The 21,199-nt window shown below is 41.1% G+C and overlaps 1 protein-coding gene across 1 annotated transcript in view; it reads left to right on the top strand.

Annotated features, from left to right (window-relative positions):
- SREK1 (splicing regulatory glutamic acid and lysine rich protein 1) overlaps positions 1-21,199 on the top strand; it is a 55,188-nt gene that overhangs the window by 2,523 nt on the left and 31,466 nt on the right. The window contains 2 exon segments of the mRNA XM_030565998.1: positions 8,156-8,289; positions 18,367-18,482. Coding sequence (XP_030421858.1) covers positions 8,156-8,289; positions 18,367-18,482 — 250 coding nt within the window.

Below are 21,199 nucleotides of genomic sequence, written 5' to 3'. Positions count from 1 at the left end.
AGAATCTTCCTCCAAGCTTTTAAGAACAAAAAAGTACACATTATGAATAGTAAAGGGTCACTGTTAAGCAGTTTGGGTTCAAAATAGAAGACTATTTTAATATTTTTTAAAACTTCAAGTGATGTTAACTTTTATTTGAATTTACAAATTTAGGTGTAGGAATTTCAACTGCAGTGTGGCAGCATGGTACTGCACCTGAGAAGAAGAAAGTGAAATTGACTCAAAAAAGTGGAGCTGACTATTTTGTCTTCAGTTTCCAAGTAAAATAAATAAATCAAACAGAAATGATGATAAAGTTAGATTTTAAAATTTTATCTGGTTTTAGTTATCTGAGCTGTTGGTGCATAGATAAAAAAATTACTTTAAAAAAAAAGTTTCATTGTTTTAATTTGACAGAGTCCGTTTGAACTCCCATACTTTCAGATGGAATTCACAGTATTGGTTATCATTGGCATAGCTGCAGCTCTGCTACTGTAGTGTTTATAGTGTAGACATACCCTTGGTTCAAGTCACATCTTGTGTAGCAATATGGAAAAGATTGGGTGGCATATTGCTGAAATCTCTGAGTGAGGCTTTTTCAGATTTTATTTTAGGGGAATATAATCAAAGTATTTTTGTTTAAAAAATAAATATGTGAATGCTTGCTGGCAGGGGAGTAGAGAAGTGGAGGGAATAAGGGGAAGATGAAGGTTTGGAAGTGCAAGAAGAGGTGGATAAATGGGGATGGGTAGTATGGGATGTGAGAGTGGTTGAGGGCTTTGGGGAGTACGCATGGGGGTGAGTGGCAGAAGGGCTGGGGGAAAACAGGTATAGGTGACTGCTGAGCTCACATTTTCCCCTTCTGTATATGTGCCAGGATCTGAATGGTCTGAACCCCTCTTTCTACCCCTCATGTGAGCTGGAATCTGGGAGTCTGCTCCCCAGTGGGCACTCTCTGCCCCCTTTGTCTGCCAGCACTGGGCCTCTGAGAGTAAATATATATATATATATATATATATATATATATAATTTTCCTTTTAACATCATCTGCGGACAATATATTCCGCGTACCAGGACTTCTTGTGCTAATAGACTATTTATGGGTCCTAGCATCTCCTTCAGTCCAAGACTGTGACTTTTCGTTTTTTAATGCCAGTACAGTTTGTACCTGTCCACAAGACCCAAAGGCTTGCTCACACACCACAGACTGGCTGTCAGCACTCCTCTCTTACCCATTGAACTCCCTGCTTTTAAGCATTGGTAGTAGTGAGCAGAATCTTTTTACCTCATTCCATTGTCTGCCTTAGGGGACCAAATGGCTTCAGGGGCTTTACTTCCCAAACAGGACCATCCACTACCTTCCTTCTCTCTGTTTCTTTCCTCCTGCGTTATTATGGCAGAGCAAGCCAAAGGTTAAGAGGTCCCTATGTGAGGAGATGCCCAGAAAATACAGAGGAGAAGCTCTGCCAGACTTGGTCCCAACCCACTGTTGCTTTGCTAAGGCTCAGTGTTTGTATGGCTTTTAGTAACCTCTACATTCCCTTGCAGCAGCTGAGATTCCTCTGGAGACACCACTACAAAATCTGTTAAGTCTTCTTTAGCTCTTGAGTCTCACTAAACCAGACCATTCACACCAATCACGACTCTTTGGGGTAAATCTGAAAAGCTACCTGATCCCTTGCTCCAGTCCACTTCTGTAGGGCGTCTGGTCCCATCCTAACCTCTTAAGGAGGTAAATGAGTCACTTGGCAAAAAATAGAATATCCTTTTTCCCCATGAGAAAGATCTGGGCTTTTAAGGACGTTTCCTTGTTCTTTCTCTTCACTTACATTTCAGATGATGATTAGCCTGCTTAGCTGAAGACCCCTCTGACAGCAAGCTAGGTCCTCTAAGGTAATACAAGAACATCTTCCTTATGAGTGTGACTACACTCCCATAAAAGACAAAAGTAAACTCTAAAAGCCAAAATGTCATCTCCTTCCTTCAGTTCTAGCTCTTCTCCTAAAGAATTGGTTTTGGATCGCAATAATTCTGAGAAGCGGGAGTCTCTCTTTCTCTCAGCTGTTTGTGACAATAGGGAAGAAGGCAGTAACTCCATAGAGTAAATGTGCATGTGCAGGCTAAAGCAAATGCATACAATTAAATCAGAATTCACCTTCTTCCTTCTTTCTTCCATTTGGGAAACTCCTGACAAGGAGAAGTCTCAGTCAAAAAGTTCTTCAATTCTTCAATTTCTTGATCTTCCTTAAAGTTGATGCAGCAGTGACGTCCCTTGCAAAGATTGTGGTAACTCCTGCTAAGGGGAATTTCTTCCTAACCGCTCTTCAACAGACTAGGTGATAGAAGAAACACTTAGAAAGAAACTTCTTCATTAACTCTTAAAAGTGATATTTAAAAAATTGTCCGATGGAGAATCTTGCTAAATTACTCTTACTGTTAAGAATTTATGCCTTATTTCCAGTCTGAATTTTTCTGGCTTCAGCTTTCACATACTCCCCTGACTCCACCCTGCAGAATTCCTGTGCTTCCCTGCTGAAAATGACAGGGAAGCAAAGGGAAGCCGCAGCTGGGGGAGGAGATGACTATGGGTGCAGTTTTGTTTTTTTTGGTGGGGAGGGGACAGGTTGTCCCCCCCAAACGAAGGCAAGGCATGGGGAGGCACACAGGTTTATGTGCCACTGCCCCTCCCCCCCTCCAAAAAAAATTCTGCAAGCGCAGAGCTGCCCATCTGAAGGAGGCTTCCTCTCAACTCCGCTGACTCTGCTGCTCTATGCCACCTCTGCAGCTGAACGCCGCCTCTGGGGTCCTAGTGCCAGTTGTTCTCTCCTTCTGTGTGCTGAGAGCCTTCCTGTTTTCTGTGCAACAGTGAGTGTCCATGGTGGGGCTGGGTAAGGGAGGTGAGATGAGGGAAGAGAGGGTGGAGAAAAGAGGCAGTGGTGAAGGAAGGGGAGAGGAATGGGGAGGAGGGGGATGGAGAAAGGGATAGGGGAATTGCAGGAGAAAAGCGAGAACCCATCATGCAGCATCCCCTCAGCAGCAACTGGGCCTCACCTGTTAAGCAAGCCCATTGAACCCTCTACACTTGGACTCTTCTCAGCCCCCCGACACCCAGACTCCCACCCCACTGATCCCCAAGCAGCTGCAGCTGGACCCCCACCCCATCAAGCTCCACTCCCCCAGCACCTGGACCCCCCCCCCTGGACTTCCCCGCACCTCCTGCTGAGGCCCAATCACCTTCACCTGGATCCCTTGCAGGGTCCCATTGCCCTTGCACCCGGAACTGCCCCAACAAGCCCTTGTGCATCGAGATTGCCCCACACAGAAGCCTCTCAACCCACACCTGGATCCCACCCCACTAAGCTCCTCCACACTTGGATCCTGCTGGGCTGAGCTTGCCTACCCAAACCTCATGCACCTGGCGCAGAGCTGCAGGCCCAGCCTGCACTGTGTCTGGGTCAGGTGCAGCCTCACTGCCAAGTTCCTGCACCGAGGTAGGTGAGGGCTTCAGGGTGATCTCCCACCTCAATGCAGTCAGTGGCCTGTGCTCTCCACTGCCATGCTGGAACCACATTTATTTATTGACAAATAAAATTTGCAGAATTTTAAAATATTGTGTGCAGAACTTCTAATTTTTTGGCACAGAATTCTCTCAGGAGTATTTTCCATAAACCCGTGTTGATTTACATTAATTACACTGTCTTCCTTTAGTTTCTTACTAATCAGGTTCCATATCAACCGCTCCATTATCTTGTTCAGGATCGATGTCAGGCTGACAGTTCTGTAATTACCTGGGTCATCCTTTTACCCTTTTTAAAAATCAGCATAATGTTACCTTTCTTCTGATCTTTTGGAACTTTTCCAGTGTTCCAAGGCTTATTGAACGCTCCTCAGCAAGCTCCCCAGCCTGCTCTTTTAAAACTCTTGGATGCAAGACTTTAAAATGTCTAAATGAGTGAATTGGCTAGGGTAACCAGACAGCAAATATGAAAAATCGGGATGGGGTGGGGGGTAATAGGACCCTAATAAGAAAAAGACCCCAAAATCGGGACTGTACCTATAAAATCGGGACATCTGGTCACCCTAGAATTGGCTTCTCTATCAGCTTTCCTATCCTTTTCTCTATCAGCTTTTACTCTTCTAATAAGAGTGATTCAGAAGATAAAAAAGGAGGTGGCAGTGGTCATGGATCAAATAGTCCATTGTACTCAGACCTAGTGGAAGATTGCGTGGAGGTTTCTGGGACATCATCTTTCCTAGAGGCCTGCTTATGTATTCCTGTCAAAACTACATGAACCTAACAGCGTGGTGTTAGCAACAAACCCTAAACAAAATAAGAGAGTCCTCTAAAGCAGTGGTCTCCGAAGTGGGGTGCATGCACCCCAGGGGGGGTGCAAAACAATCCATTGGGGGGGTGGCAGGAGGAGCGCTGCTGGGGGGTGGGGAAGGGTGGCCAGAGGAGGGAGAGAACGAGGAGGAAAACTTCCCCCGCCCCGGCAGGGCCACCTGGAACACGGGCTTTAGGGCCCTGGGCTAAGGGGGCCCCAGGGTCATGGCCTGCAGCTCTAAAGCCCCTTTCAGAATGCGGCCCTGAGTCCTCTGGCCCGTGGAGGAGCAGGGGCAGCCGCACAGCCAGCAGCCGGAAAGAAGCAGCGCTTTCCCCTACAGCCCACTTCATCAAAAGCTTATACTCAAATAAATTTGTTAGTCTCTAAGGTGCCACAAGTTTTCTTATTCTTTTTGCAGATACAGACTAACACAGCTGCTACTCTGAAACCTGTCAGAGTCTACTGAATCTAAAGCATTTTGGGGTGGTGACCCAACCCTCCCCAAAAATCCAGTAAATCTCTAGTCTTTAGGGGTTCAAAGTTAGCTGTTTAAATGTGAAGCAAGAATACACTGATTTCTTATCAATTTCATTCCTTCCTTAAATGCCTTGGTCACCCAAATTCTCCATAGCCAGGTGGTTACATATTGTGTCGCAGAAGCTTACTCAGCTGCAGATAAACCAGTTCCAATAGAGCTCAGAGCCGAGTCCACATGTTTCTCTGTATACAGTAACACCTCACTTAACAGTGTAATTATGTTCCTGAAAAATGCGACTTTAAGTGAAATGATGTTAAGCGAATCCAATTTCCCCATAAGAATTAATGTAAATAGAGGGGATTAGGTTTTAGGGGGAAAAAAATTGCCAGACAAAAGGCATTATATACATTTTAAATAAGCAATTTAATACAGGTACTGTACAATAGTTGGGAGGTACCCCTGCCTTATCCAACACAGGCACAGCCCACTGGCACTGGAGATGAGGCAGGCAAGGAGGCTGAAGGTGCTGCAAGCTAGGAGAAGCACGTTGCGCAGCAGCAGCAGCTTCCCCTACTCTGCAAGCACTGGGGGGATGGGGGGCTCAACCCTCAGCCCACCCACTCCCCCCTTTCCTCCGAGTCCCCATCCTTGACTTGCCTCTTCTCCCCCCCCCACTTCCCCTTTCACTTCCCACACTGCGTCCTTGCTCCTCCCCCTTCCTCCCCTCCATTCTAAAGCCTTAAGCCAGCTGGTTGCCTGGGGCAGGAGGGAGGGGGAAGCCTGCACACCGAGTCCTCACTCCTCCCCCCTCCCTCCTGCCCCCAAAATGCTGCAAGCTAGCTTATTACCACAGGCAGAAGGCAGGGAAGGGAGGGGGAGGTGCACTGAGTCCTCGCTCCTCCCTCCTGCCTGGACAATCAGCTGGCTTGCGGCATTTAGGAGGTTGGAGGGGGAGGGAGGAGCGAGGACTCGGCACGCAGGCTTCCCCTCCCTCCACCCGGTCTCCTGCCTGGGGCAATCAGCTGGCTTGCGGCATTTGGGAGACAGGAGAGGGAGAGGGAGCCTGTGTGCCAAGTCCTCGCTCCTCCCCCCATCCACCTCCTGCCCCCAAAACGCAGCAAGCCAGCTGATTGCTGCTGGCAGGAGGCGGGGGAGAAGGAGGAAGGTGCTGGGGTCTGCCAGCGAGTGGGAGGCACTGTGTGTGGAGGGTGGGCAGGGGGGTGCATAGGGAGGCTGCCAGCTGTGGAGAAAGCAGGCAGCCAAACAACGTAAGAGTGGAGCATTGCACAACTCTAAATGAACATGTTCCCTGACTGTTCAGCAATGTAACAATGAAACTATATTAACCAGGACGACTTAAAATGAGGAGTTACTGTATACCATTCTGCTTAGGGGTATGCATTTTTCACAATCTGAGCAGCATAGTTATGCTGGCCTAATTATCTAGTGTAGACCAGGCCTACATTGCTCCGCAGGAGCATTCTTTTGTGGGAAGAAGGGGAAACGTGCTTTTTTCTGTTCTCCTAATCTCTCACTCACATATTTATGTTTTCTTCCCTCTTGCGGTGTCCCAAATGCCTCTGACTGGGGAAGAGATCAGATCCAGAATGGCAAACTTTTCATCTAATGACTATCTTTCTGGAAATGACTCCTCCACTCCAATCTACTCATGCTCTGAAATTTAAGTGCGCCTGGGTTGCTATGTAATGATTCTTCAGGTTCATTTACATAGTTAATATGGTGAAATAAGGCATTTCTGTTGAGAAGTTTATGTTCTGCTAATTAGGATTTAATAATTGCATACAGTTCTGGAAGTACTCAACTGGAGTGAGGACTTAAGGGGTGTAAGCAACCTCAAGTGCCTCATGGAAGGTCTGAACTGTTTCCAGTATTTGCAGGAAGAGAGCCACTGTTTAAATATATCTGACAGGGGTAGAGGCCAGTCTCAGAAAGGAAATAATCAAATAGCAAATTTTTCATTGTTGGCTGCTTTATTAAAAGACATTATCACATGAGCTTCTTCTGGGTCTTGCTGAATGCAATTCGCAAATCCCAGTAATATCACATTTTGTGCCTGTTCTTAGTCTTTTAAGACGTCTGACATACCACTAATCTACTTTTTACATAGAGAATATAAAGTAAATATTTGTACAATGGATATAAACCCTGTTTAGACAACGCTTCTGACAGATATATTTTAAAATTATTTTAACTGATTTCATTGTGCATAGTTAGGCTTAAAGGATTATATTTTTTTATCAGTACATGTCGGCAAATGTCAATTTCACCCTTGGCATGCAAATATTTTCCTTAATAACAATGAACATGTACAGATAAGCAAAGTTAGAAAAATGCTGCTTGAGAACTTATTAGAGTTTGATTTAAGAATATTTACTTTGTCAATATTACATGTTAAAATACACAATTTGTTTTTTCATTACTATAAAGTTTTATCTTTTTTAATATTAGCATCTACTAAAATTAAATAAGTATTGTCAACCACCCTATAATTTTCCCAAATTGCAAAAATTTTAATAGATTAACATTAAAAAAGCTTAAAAATTAACATCAATATTATCCCTCAAAATTGTTTTTTTAGAAACTTTAATTTCTGGCAAGTCTATGCATAGTATATGGTATACAGATATGAACTTGACTGGTCAAGACCATGGCATTTAGAAGAAATAAGGCTAAAACCTTGATTAATAGGGTGTCTAATGAATATACTGACAGATATTTCTTGTTTTGTCTTCAGTGTTTCACCTTAATCTGATCTGTGAGTTTTTTCATGACAAGGTTATTACATACTTTAATACACCGTGCTAAAGTAGCAGATATAGCCCTTCTTTCCACCAGTAAGCTAAGACCAATTTTCCTGCTATTGTAGAACATTTTTTTATTAACAAGAATGAACAGGGTCTAATTAAGGGCATAGACACAAAAGTCAATTAATATGTGCTGATGTCTGGAGGACCCACTACAGATCACTTAATTTTGTGCTCTACAATAAGTGAACAAAGGCTATTTGGGAAAAGAAAGATTAAATGTTCTCCATGTATTGACAAGTGTGCTATAGTTCAATTCACATTATGATTTTTGGATTATATTGATAAATGTTTTATAGCAGGTTTTCTAAAGGCACTAGTGCTTCATTAATGGAAGACCTCATAGCTATACTCGGCCACTATTAAATCCTTTCTAAGAGGAAGATAGTTCAATTGTTGTGTGTGTGGATGAGAAATGAGTGATTCAGTTACTTTTTTCTATAGATGTCTTCCTGTGAATGTGTATAAGTAAACTAAAAAAGACTTTTGAGGAAAACTAAAATCTGTGTTTTCATAACACTAAGTGATTTTTCCTTTTTATTTTGCAGCAACGCTCCTCTTGCTTTTTCCTCCAAAGTATGTTATATTAAGTTTCGTGAAGCATCAAGTGTTGGTGTGGCCCAGCATCTAACTAACACCGTTTTTATTGATAGAGCTCTGATAGTCGTACCCTGTGCAGAAGGTTGGTATTTCAGACATTCTTCTGTAATGTTGGTCTTTGTCCTATATGTTAATTGCCTTTAGCTTTCCCAGAAACTGGCAAGTAACTGATGCCCTTCTTTTTATTTTTCTCCCTCATCTTTTTGTAAGCAAAATTTTAGATTTGAAAAAGGTAAAAAGTATAAACTGTTAAAAGAAAATGTAGTAAAATATGTTGGCTACACTTTTAAACATCTTTTGTATACATTTAGCAGTAACTATGCATAAGCAAAATTAATAAATTAATTTAAATTAGTAGTTTTTCCATACTTGTATATGGAAATACTTGAAAAAAATTTATGAAATCAGACTGCTATCCTCCAGTCTGATCCACATGAGTAGACCCTCATGCCTATCCAGAGTCTTCATTCACGTCAGTATGTTCTTGCAAAGGTGAGGGAGTCTCCCTGCACAGATCAGATTGCAGTTCAGGGCCTAACTGTGCTTTGCTTTATTGTTGTTTTTAAAAAGTTTAGTAATCCTTTTAGTATATCTCTTAAATTATAACATAATAAGTTAAACTGCAACTTCATTTGAGACTAGATTTGTAAAGGCGTATATAGGAATTGCTGCACTCAGCATTGCAATACCTAACTAGTTTAGAAATCAGTCTCTAGTGAGATTTAGGCACTATGGAGCCCAAATCCTTCAGAAAATGAGACTGAGACTTCTAAATGAGCTAGGCATTGTAGTGCTGAGTGCAGCAATGCCTGCATGCATTTTAAAATCTGAGCTTTAAGCTAAATTTAGATAAATTATTTAATCAAATCTTTAAATAAAACTTCAGAACTGGACTACCTTCAGGAATTCCAGTTCTAATGTTAAGTACAGACATGACTAAGGGCTTGTCTACATCAGAAAGTTGCAGCGCTGGTGAGGGAGTTACAGCGCTGCAACTTTGAGAGTGTCCACATCTGCAGGGCATCACCAGCGCTGCAACTCCCTGTTTGCAGCGCTGGCCGTACTCCCGTTTTGTCTCGGGTGTAGAGGATCCAGCGCTGGTGATCCAGCGCTGGTAATGCAATGTAGACACTCACCAGCGCTTTTCTTGACCTCCGTGGAAGGAGGAAGCCTCTGGTAATCAAGCTGGTTTCCTTTCCCGGTTTGCTCTCTCGGTCCCGGAGCCACCCAGCAAACCGCAGGGAAGGAGACCTGCTTGCTCGGGGTTCCGGGACCGAGAGAGCAAACCGGGAAAGGAGACCAGCTTCGCCGCGGTTTGCTCTCGCGTTCCCGGAGCCAGCCAGCAAACCGCGGGGAAGGAGACCTGCTTGCTCGGGGTTCCGGGACCGAGAGAGCAAACCGGGAACGCCGCGGTTTGCTCTCTCGGTCCCGGAGCCAGCCAGCAAACCGCGGGGAAGGAGACCTGCTTGCTCGGGGTTCCGGGACCGAGAGAGCAAACCGGGAACGCCGCGGTTTGCTCTCTCGGTCCCGGAACCCCGAGCAAGCAGGTCTCCTTCCCCGCGGTTTGCTGTCTGGCTCCGGGACCGAGAGAGCAAACCGCGGCGTTCCCGGTTTGCTCTCTCGGTCCCGGAACCCCGAGCAAGCAGGTCTCCTTCCCCGCGGTTTGCTGTCTGGCTCCGGGACCGAGAGAGCAAACCGCGGCGTTCCCGGTTTGCTCTCTCGGTCCCGGAACCCCGAGCAAGCAGGTCTCCTTCCCCGCGGTTTGCTGGCTGGCTCCGGGACCGAGAGAGCAAACCGCGGCGTTCCCGGTTTGCTCTCTCGGTCCCGGAACCCCGAGCAAGCAGGTCTCCTTCCCCGCGGTTTGCTGGCTGGCTCCGGGACCGAGAGAGCAAACCGCGGCGAAGCTGGTTTCCTTTCCCGGTTTGCTCTCTCGGTCCCGGAACCCCCCTTGAAGCCGCCCAACAGCGCTGCAGTGTGGCCACATCTAACACCACTTGCAGCGCTGGTTGCTGTAAGTGTGGCCACTCTGCAGCGCTGGCCCTATACAGCTGTACTAATACAGCTGTAACAACCAGCGCTGCAAAATTTTAGATGTAGACATGGCCTAAGTATTTTGTCAGTTTAGGTTTCTCCAGTAGAAATATTTTCAATGTTTATGGTTCCATTTACTACTTGAATATAAAATGTTCAAGTTATTAGTTAAGCGCTTTTCAAATTGTGGTCTTGATACTGCAATCTGATGCACATAGACAGATCCGTGCACATATGCAGTGCCCCATTGACTTCATTGGGATGCCATGTGGCATTTAGGCCAGGCCTACACTTAAAATTTATATCAGCATAGCTACGTTGCTCAGAGGTTTGAAAAATCCACTATAGCTATGCTGACCTAACCCACTCTGACGATGCAGTTAGGTTCCATCAGTCTAGTGACTGCCACTCAGGGAGGTGGATTACCTACAGTGACAGGTAAAACCCCTTCCATCGCTGTAGGAAGTGTCTACGTTATGGTACTACAGCAGCATAGGTATAGTGCCATAGCTATGCTGCTTTAGTGACTGTAGTATAGGCAAGCCCTAAGTGTCTGTCCACATAGATCAGATTGTAGGATCTGGACCATAAATCCATAGAAATCACTTTCTTAAAGCAGTGGAATGCAACGATCTTTAGGTGTACATACAGTTGTCTTCCCTTGCACAGGAAATCAGAGTGAGCTAATGTTAATCTGCAAAGCTAATACGTCTGTTGAATGCCACCACTAACCAAATAGTCAGTTAATAAATCTTAATTGATCTTTTAAAAAAAATACCATTTGGCTCCACAAAGTCTGTTTTTTGGCTTCTTTGGGTTTGTTAACAGTACCCCCGAGAGAGCCTTATTTTGGCACAGCAAACATACCAAGAGTTGTTTCTTGAGTTCTGTGCCTACAGCAGGGGTGGGCAAACTTTTTGGCCTGAGGACCCCATCGGGATTCTAAAACTGTATGGAGGGTTGGGTAGGGAAGGCTGTGCCTCCCCAAACAGCCTGGCCCCTCCCACTTCCCTCCCCTGACTGTCCCCCGCAGACCCCTGACCCATCTAAACCCCCCCCCCCCACTCCTTGTCCCCTGGCTGCCACCATCTCCCCCCCCCCCCGGACCCCTCGCCCCAACTGTCCCCCCCGGGACCCCACCCCCTATCCAGCCCCCCCCGCTCTCTGTCCCCTGACTGCCCCGACCCATATCCACACCCCCACCCCCTGACAGGTCCCCCGGGGACTCCCATGCCTATCCAACTGCCCCCTATCTCCTGACTGCTCCTCGGGACTCTCTGCCCTTTATCCAACCCCCGCTCCCTGCCCCCTTATCATGCCACTCAGAGTACCAGGATTGGCAGCCGCGCTGCCTGGCCGGAGCCAGCCATGCCATCATGCTGCCCAACAGGAGCTTGCAGCCCCACTGCCCAGAGCGCTGGCGACACCACGAGCTGAGGCTGTGGGAGAGGGAAGACATCTGGGGAGGGGCTGGGAGCTCAGGGGCCAGGCAGGATGGTCACACAGGCCAGATGTTCCCTGCGGGCTGTAATTTGCCTATCTCTGGCCTACAGAAATGATCCATACTGGGATGTCTGTAGCAATCTGAGCAGAGCAAGCAGACTTTCATGGATCCCTGAAAGTATTTTTTTTAAAGGTTATTTAAATCTTATTTATGTGCTACTATGCCCACAACCATGTTAATTTGGGCATACAGCACATATTTCTGAGCTTCATGGAGTATAGATTTTGATTTTTTACATTTACCTTTAAGTCAGGGAGAAAAGAATAATACTGTATCCAATTGAAACTGCAAAAGGAATCCAGGTAGGCAGAAGATATCTGATGAGCGTTGATACACTTGAAAAGGTCCCACAAGATCATTCGTGAGGATGATCGGGAACAATTTTAGTTTTTGTGTCTCATCTAGAAAACTCAAACACTGGTTCAGTACTGCCAGAGAGGGAAGATTTCTTCCTAATGAATCAACACCACTTCTTGGGTTTTCCTTGTGATGGGGTCACAATCTAAGGTGGCATGGCAGCAGGCAGGTAAAGGTGAATTTTTCTGTGTCTCTTGGTGATAAATAATATTAGAGGGAAGAATACAACAGAAGTTAAGAGAACATATTTTTTACCTCCCCAGTCATGTTCAAGCCATTTCATAGCTGACAGAAGCAATGTGAAAGCAGGACTATTATTGTATAGCAGTGTGTTTACAAGTCACTGTGGACTCTACAGAAAAATACAGAGCTTGTGTACAACTAACTGAATATATGATTGGGTTGTGGGACAAACCCACTTGAAAATTTCACATCATAAATATGCTGTTTCTATACAACTTCATTACAGAACCATTCATGTTAGTTTGTAAATACTATCTGTATTGACAATAGTTTAACGTTCCAAGGAGATGTGTGCTGATATAATTGGCTCTGGAGAACACAGTGCAATTTTTGGTGATATAGCTGTAAACGTGATTGATACTATGGGCTGCTGAAGCAGTATCAGCCGTGTTTTACTGCAAAGTTTAAATTCTGCCGTTGGCCAAAAGTGCCATTTCTGAAAGGCTTGGTGTACAGAAACAAAGCTTTATGAGATGGATAGAAAAGAGAAAAGGATGCAGAAAGCTCGGTTTAAAAAAAATAAACAAATATAGAATGCCTTTCAACATGCAACCTTAGTAGTGTGTGAAGAGGGAACCCCTAAGCATTGAAAATAATGTTCATTTTATAACATTCATATATGTACTTCACCATTGCTACTTTATTAACCAAAAATGATATTTTAAATGAAGTAAAATTCCATTTCACTGTCAAAATGTTACCCTTTTCTTTGTTTGTGCATCACAGGTTTTCTGGGGTTATTTTTGTTTATTTTTTTTGTTTTTGTTCTGTTTGTTTTTCAAATGTTATACCTTCAGAAAGCAAAGGTTGAAACGTAACAAAGATGTTGCCCTAACCATCATTCTAAACTTTATGTCCACACTTTCTGGTAGATGGATTTTGACTATTAATTTGGTTTTGTATGTTTTCTCTGTGTGATATTTGTGCATTATTAGATGACTAGACTGGCCAAGGCAGACCTGTTACACTTGCCTGAGTTAGGCATTGTTTGCCATGCCACTAAACCTGCCGTCAAGTGAAACCTTCATGGGGGAAATGAGATCGAAGTCTGGCCCGCTGAAGATGGACGCCCTGTCTCTGTTTTTATTTTTTTTTGCTTTCCTTTCTTTTTTTTTTTTTTATTTTGTCCCTTTTTTTGTTTTGTTTTTTGTTTTTGCTGAATCTCTTTCACTTCTACTTGTGAACTGGTTCTTCAGTTCTGTAAAAATGGTGTTTCATAAAGGGTTCATGATGTTTCATTTTAAAGTTGACTTTCTGAAGCTGTTTATAAGGGTGGTGGATGGTATATACACCAAGTGTTGAATTAGGTCAGCTAAATTCTCTGTTGTAAACTAGGGATAAACACTGCGTTAGAGATATGTTTAAGCATCTTAATTCAACTATGACAGGCAGATCAGTATTTGATATCTGAAGACTAAAATAGTGATGAAGATATATCAGCTCTCAGATGTGTGTGTTCCTTCTTAGACCATATTTTCAAAAGTACTTCTCTGAAAAAGCCAGCTGAAACTTTCTTTCTTATTACTTCTTTCTTAAGAATCTAGCTTTTCCAAACAAAGTCGTGGCTCTTAATCAGTCTCTTTCTCATGATCAGAAGCACAGTTTTATTTTAAGCTGTATAACCAGCACAGCATAAGGTTTTTGTATTAATTTTTATTATGAAGAAGTTAAGATATCTGTTTTGGAATGACTTGAGAAAATTTTGAACATTCTAGAATTTTTATTCACTGTGGATGAAATTCTGACTCCATTGACATTAACGTAGGTTTAGCCATTGACTTCAGTGGGTTTGGGATTTCATGTATCACTGTTATTCAAGAAAAACCTTTACCACATGTTAGTGTAAATGGATTATGAGGCTTTGATGAGAGAGTGTTCTGTCAGATATGTTGTCTTTTAACCTTGCTATATGTGGGAAGATGGAAACAACTTTTTGTTTTTGTTGTTTTTTTGTTGGGGGGGAGTGTTTGTTTTTTAACATTTACACATTAGAATGGCATTTTCATTTAGATGCAACAGGAAGGAATTTTCTAAGAAATGGTTTCATTCATAAGTTTGTATTTCCCAGTGATTAAATATATTAGGAAAATAATTTATTCTTCTTATCTCCAAATTAGATATAAGCATAAAATGTCTTTGACTGAACATACTTGTTCATCACTGAAGCTAGTGTGTTTGTTTTTTTTTTAGTCATCCAGCAGTTTATAGTACAAAACACAAGGAAACTGATCCCTTCTGAACACTTGCACAAGGATGGAATCTTGTGACTAATACACTATAATTTTACTGATATCAGGCCTAATTGTCATTTACACTAACACCACTTTACATTGCTCTGGCAAGCCATGTCTACACTACAGAGCTAATGTTATCATAGCTATGCTGGCATAGCTCTTAAGTGCACTTGCAGAGCACACTGATAGGAGTTTTCTCCATGTGTGAGAGCGCCACCTTCTTGAACAGCAGTCTAACTAAAGCATTTTTTGGTCAGCATAATTGTATCTACACTGGGGCTTTTGACAGCATACTTGTGTCGCTAGGGGATGTGAATTTTTCACACTTCTGACACATATAGCTATGCCAGTATAAATTTGAAATGTAGATCAAGCTGCTGATCCACTGAAGAGTCTTAAAATGGATGTAAAAGTAATTTACACCCCACTTAAGAGGTCTCTTTGTATTGCTAGAACAGTGTAAAGGGGCCTTATTGCAAATGAGAATCAGATCTGTCATTTATTACTGAACACCCAAAGTCATTAAAACTATTTTAAGGCACCAGCATAAAGTGAAATAAGTCAAGAAATAGATCTATGAAGTTGAAATGATACACTTTTTAAATAAATACATATATTTGGGGAAAGCATTTCAGTTCAACTTTTAAGGCTTGACTTCACCCATCCCGTAGCAATATGTATTAAGAAAAAGATGCGAGCCTTAAACTTAAATGTCTTAACAGACATCAGATTGTGCAATAGCCTAAATGTTGTTTATATTTTTTCTGGGTTTGTATTCCATTTTTATAAAAAAGATTAAGAAAGGTAATAAAAATATGTATTTACTCAAGAGCATAGCAGGTTCCTTTGGAGCTCTTAAATTGGTTTTCAATGCTAAATAATCTGATCAGCTTTTTACTAGAGTTCACCGCGGTGGGGAGTGGGGGAAGAGGAAACCTTTTTTTTCTTTTTTTTCTTTTTTTGGTGGAAAATTTCTGAAATTTCTAAACTGTTTCCATTTTTCAGGGTTCTAAATTGATTCATTTTTGGGGACAGTTTCCACAGCATTTTAGTATGTGAAATTTTTGTTGAGTATTTTTGAGCATGAGTTTGATTTTAAAAAATCAATAAAAATATTGAAGAAACATCTGCAGAACCCAGATATTGATAATTTTTCATGAAAAGATCTTTGAGAAAAAGCCACTTTTTTAAGTAAAATTGTATGGAAAAACTTTGACCAGCTCTACTTAATTTTTTTTTAAACATAGATAAGAAACCAAAAGTATTAGGGAAATTTCAATAAAAAATTTCAATTTAAAATGCATGTTATCCACCTGGCAGACTGCTATAAAAGTTTACCTAATGCAGTTATGAGTCAGCAAGTTACTTTAGCATGCACCTAATTGTAAATGTATGAATAGCCCCATTGACTTCAGTGGCATTGTTCTTACACTTGAAGTCTAGGCGCATGCTTAAGTACCTTTCTGAACTGATGACCCTCATTCAACTAAACATTTAAGCATGTTCTAAATTCAGTCCTTATTCAACAAAGCACTTAAGCATGTTAAGCATCTACTTAAAGTTAAGCATATGTTCAAGTGCTTTCAGAATAGGGATAGATTTAAGTGTATGCTTAAATTAGGCATGTGCTTAAGTGCACTGTGGGGACTACGTTAGAATGCAGCATTACTACTAGCTTCCTGTAGGTGGATCCACCCATGTAAAGTCCCATTGACTTTGTGGGATTTTATATAGGTGCCAAGTGTAAAGACAGGAGGATATCTCTGCAGGATTAGGGCCTCATTGCTCTGTAATATCGACCTTCATGGTTAGTTCATGTTTCAACAGCACTTTAAAAACAAAAATCATTATTTCCCCAAAATCAGCTGTGTAAATGTATGCCTAATCTGCATGCACAGTTACTGTGGTTATGTTGCTAACTATCTGTTCAGCAGTATAACGGACAATTTGTGCAAGCAAATACCTGCTTTTTCATGAGCAGTCATGCAAATCAGGCATTATAAGTTCACACGCTATCACATGTCTAAATTTAAAACAAGGCCTGTAAAGCGCTATATTCATGCTAAATACAATTTTGGCTTTAGATCAGATATGTTTTTTAAAAGTTACGGAAGAAGTTACTGTGAAGGTAATTTACAGACACTAATAATTTGATTTTATTTTTCTCTTTAAGCAATGCGGCTTGGTCTGTTGTACATTATGGACCAAAGTTTCACAGAATGTATCTTAAAGTTAAATAGCTGTTTTGATTAATAGCAGTGCAACGTAAATTCTAGATGAAATTGTGTTTTTTATTTCATTCGGCATCTATTCACATTAAAATTGAGTTTATTTATATTTATTTTCTTTTGGACTGAGCAACTCAAATACATTCTAGAGCTTCAAATTGTGGTGCATATTTTCAAAACGTTCTTTTAGTCAAATAACTCCCGTGGGCTTTAATGGGAATTGCACTGCCAAGACTTTGCATAGTGCTTTGAAAATTTACCCTATATTTTACTTTTAAATCAGGAGTCCTTTTGTATGTATTCATTATAAACTCCTGAAGTTAGAGATCTGTAATGAAAATGTATGTGCAAATTGAAGTACTACCAGAAGAGTACTGTTATAGTATTTATAAAGTTCATTATTGTAGAAAGCCTTAACACCTCTAAATTGCATGAGGTAATGTATGAGGGCTGTTTTATGGTTACTTTGGCAAATTGGTGCAGATTAGGAAGTCCTGAATTATTTAGTGTGATTAGGAATTTTCTCACAGTTTTTCAGTTCACTGTTTAGATTTTGTGGCGATTTAATTCCCTTACATTGGAAATCAGTATTTGCATTTAGCAAATTGTTTTAAATATTGTAGAGTTTAATACTCTGAAGATTTCTTAGCCCAGCATTTTTGTTATAACTATACATATAGCCATCATTCATTTTATTCAGATGAGAAATTATTTTAATAAACTATTGGCATGACAACAGCGGGAGTTTGTTAGTCACAATTGCAATATATATTTTTTATGAAAGTGTAGTGCATTTAGAAGACAAACGTAATTGAGCAACTATCTCAGTAAATTTGCAATTAGACGACAAGAGACTTAAGCCTCTTGTAGTCCCAGTTACATTGAGACAACCTAGAAGGAGAAACAGTGCAAGTCTTCTTTTTTTCCTATTGACTCTACCTGCAGTACAGAGTTTGTATGGGGTCATTGGTCATTTTTATATTTATTTATTTATCAAAAGCAGGTAGCAGCCATAAAACAAAAGGGACAGATTTCAATTAGCACATACTTTCTTTTTTTTTAACTAGTTTGGTTATTTGCCATTTCTGGGGATTAAACTTTAAAAAATGTTCTTCTTTTCTGTATCTGATGTTCTGTGTGCTATTAGTGATGCAGCCTACACGAACGGTTGTCATGTGTAACACAACTTTCGATCACCGCGAAAACACCGCCCTGGGAAAGCGTCCATGCTTGATATCGTTTGGTTCATGAACATTAAGTTTCCAGTACAGGTGACCCATAGCTCAAAGTGTTAAATAATTGTCTACATTATTCAGTTTTTAAAATAATAATCCATTAATGAGATTGCTAGTCTTTGAAGTTTTGCTGACTTTTGTTTTTCCTAGTAGAGCAGGGTAAAAGGAAAAACTTAAGTTCTTATTTGTTTTTTGTAAGGATCTGGTAGATAGATTCATTTTTCTTTACTATTGTTTTTAAGTGCAAGGGTAAATTGTAAAATCATAAAAAGAATAACATTGGTTTGGTGTTCAAACTTTCTCTAACACTTCCATTTGCTTCTCCAGGTAAAATCCCAGATGAAGCCAAAGCCCTCTCTTTATTGGCTCCTGCTCCTACTATGACAAGTCTGATGCCTGGTGCAGGGTTGCTTCCTATACCCACACCAACTCCGCTGACTACAGTAAGGAAAATTTAATCTCTTTGACTTGGAGTTAATAACCTGTTTTGTTTCTTCTAGCTCCCTCCTTCAGCCCAACCAAGAATTCTCCCCTTCTGGGTTGAGAGAAAAGGAATAGCCCAGTTCCATAACATCACATCCTACCTAAGTTGGAATATCTCAGTCCCATGACATCACACCCTACCTAGTAAGTCAGTGAAGACACTAAATCCCTCTGTCTTGATTTTTCTCAAGAGGTCAGACTAGAGTATGGCCAGTACATTCACGCTGTTTTTCTTTATTTCCAAATTCCTATTCTGCAAAGTACTGGGCTAGATTCTGTCTTTGATTACATCCATCTTAGTTGAATGGGTATAGATAGGAGCAAAATCTGACCCAATGCGTATACTACCAACCATTCCTCTTCCCCAAATAATAATAAAGTTTAAACACATTCAGTCTTTTGGAAGGCTACAATGCCACATTAGGATGCTCAAGCACACTCCCCACAATGACAGGGGCTGTTGCACATTTGTCTCAAAATGCTATCACTGCAAAAAAAATGGGAGGCTTTTATATTTTCTAGCTTCTACTTATTGCATATTCAACTTCCCTTCTGTTTCTGCTAACTCTTTCTGGCAGCAACAGGCTACCATCCCCCTTCCCTCTCCACCAGGAATGGAGGAATAAGCAGACCTTCCTTCAACAAAACTGGGCTTAATGAGTCTTCCCTCTGTTCCCCTGTCATCAGCCCCACGTTATTTGAGGAAAGGAGGCCTTGAGCTGCTGACCTTGCTGCAGCTCTGCATTCACCAGAACTGTTATTGATACCATCCTAGATTTCTGCATTGTGTGTTTGACAGCACCACTACAGACACTGGCAACAACAGTGTGCCCTTGAATGGCTCCTCACCAAACTCTGTTACTGGCATCATTACCAACACCTTCAACTTCTTGGTTTGATATTGATCAAACCTCTAGAAGAAATGAACGTTCTAAGGTCTCTTCTTCATATACAAAATGGCATAAGAAAAGCAGGCTTGGCTAAGGGCTCAGGCAATAGTTTTAGAAACATTGGAAAGGACTCTTTTCTTCCTTCTGGTAAGGATTATTCCTTTCTAGAATATGATGATTTCTGCCCTATTAGTCCTTGTGGACAATGTGAATATTCATAAAGAAGCAGTAGTCATCAAGCCACTAGTTAGACATACATGATAGATTCCTACTGACTTTCTGCAAACTAATATGCACAGAATGACACCGGCTCATCCTAGTAGTTTTATTAGGGACACGGTAGTATTTTAAAAAATTTCCTTCTAAAATGAAAAGACAAAATTCCTTAAAAATTATTAATAGTTCACTCCTTTTGTAATTTCCTGTAAACAGGGAAATTCATTAGTCAAAAATGTTGTTACTGACATTTCAACGACTTGTGCCCATAAATGCCCCTGCTCCAGCCATAAATAATCCACTGTTCGGATTTTAAACCAGATTAATATAATCACCTAGCACAAATTATCCCTGTTTATTATAAGTCATCTTCCAGAAGTTAACTGCTCACTTTATCTGTGCTTTAGGACTTTAGCCAAGAGAAAGTATTCAACCTTCAGCATTTTAAATAATTCTTTAGAATCTCTGCCCAATTCTACTCTCAGAATTTTCTGTTATTAAAGTAATTCAGGAAGAATTTAAAAGACATATTGAGCAGTACTCTGTTGCAGCCTAAAATAAATTCAGTACTAATTTTATACCACTGAGAATGATAGAATAGACCTAGTGCATAAACTGATCAGGAGTTATGACATTTGTTATAAATACTTCTTCAATAGCAAAGAACTTGCTTTGTTCTTTGTGGAGAAGATAATGCTTAGACTTGGACTCAACTGGTCAACTGATTTTACTAACCACATAATGTTATGGCATCTGTCATGAGAGATCACTTCCATATTTTGGAAAGGAAAGGCATTATTGCATTTTGATGTTGCAGAAAATGACTGACTATTTTTTGTAAGGAAAACAATTTCTAATTTAATTTATAGTTGAAGATAGTGAGATAGTAAAGAAATTTTGTCCAGAGGATATTGGCTTGCATAACCTGTTGTGTGCCTTTTCCACTTCTCTCATTCAATTAAAAGCTTGTCTAACCTTTCCTTTGAGTGGATGGATGTAGTTTGTTTAGAAAACATGCAGATTAGAAAGTAATCACACCTATCAAAATGAGGAAACTTCTAACCCCTTGCTTCAGGCTTTGCAGATTCCAGCTTGATTCAGCATCTTCCTTTGTCATTCAGTCTAAGCAAGGCAAATATTTCTGAGTCAGAGATTTTTTTTTCCTCCTATAGGTGGATGGATGTAAATGTGGATGTTTTAACATATTTTAAGAAAATTTATCATCAACACGAATGTGGTGGTTGTGTTATTTCAGTTTTAAAGATTTGTTTTTAATATTGTCAGTGTCTGTTTGGGAAACCAGATTTGCTATAAATAGCGCTCAGGTATTTTCAGACTCATGTACGAGAGAAGACCATTACCCATAGCATTTTTATCTCTGGTAATTTATAGACTAAAATGAAAAGAGTTTCCAGTCCCCAGAAGTGTATTTATTTTTCCATTGCATGTTCAGATTAGATCAAAAGATAATGTTTGTACTTCATGGTCCAAGAGATGCAGACAAGGCTTTCATCTTGGGGCCAAAAGACCAAACACATCAAGACATTTGATAATAGCCTTTAATAGGCCGA

The sequence above is a fragment of the Gopherus evgoodei genome, chromosome 6 (assembly GCF_007399415.2).
Source record: "Gopherus evgoodei ecotype Sinaloan lineage chromosome 6, rGopEvg1_v1.p, whole genome shotgun sequence".
NCBI lineage: Eukaryota > Metazoa > Chordata > Testudines > Testudinidae > Gopherus > Gopherus evgoodei.
This window is presented reverse-complemented; position numbering and strand designations above follow the sequence as displayed.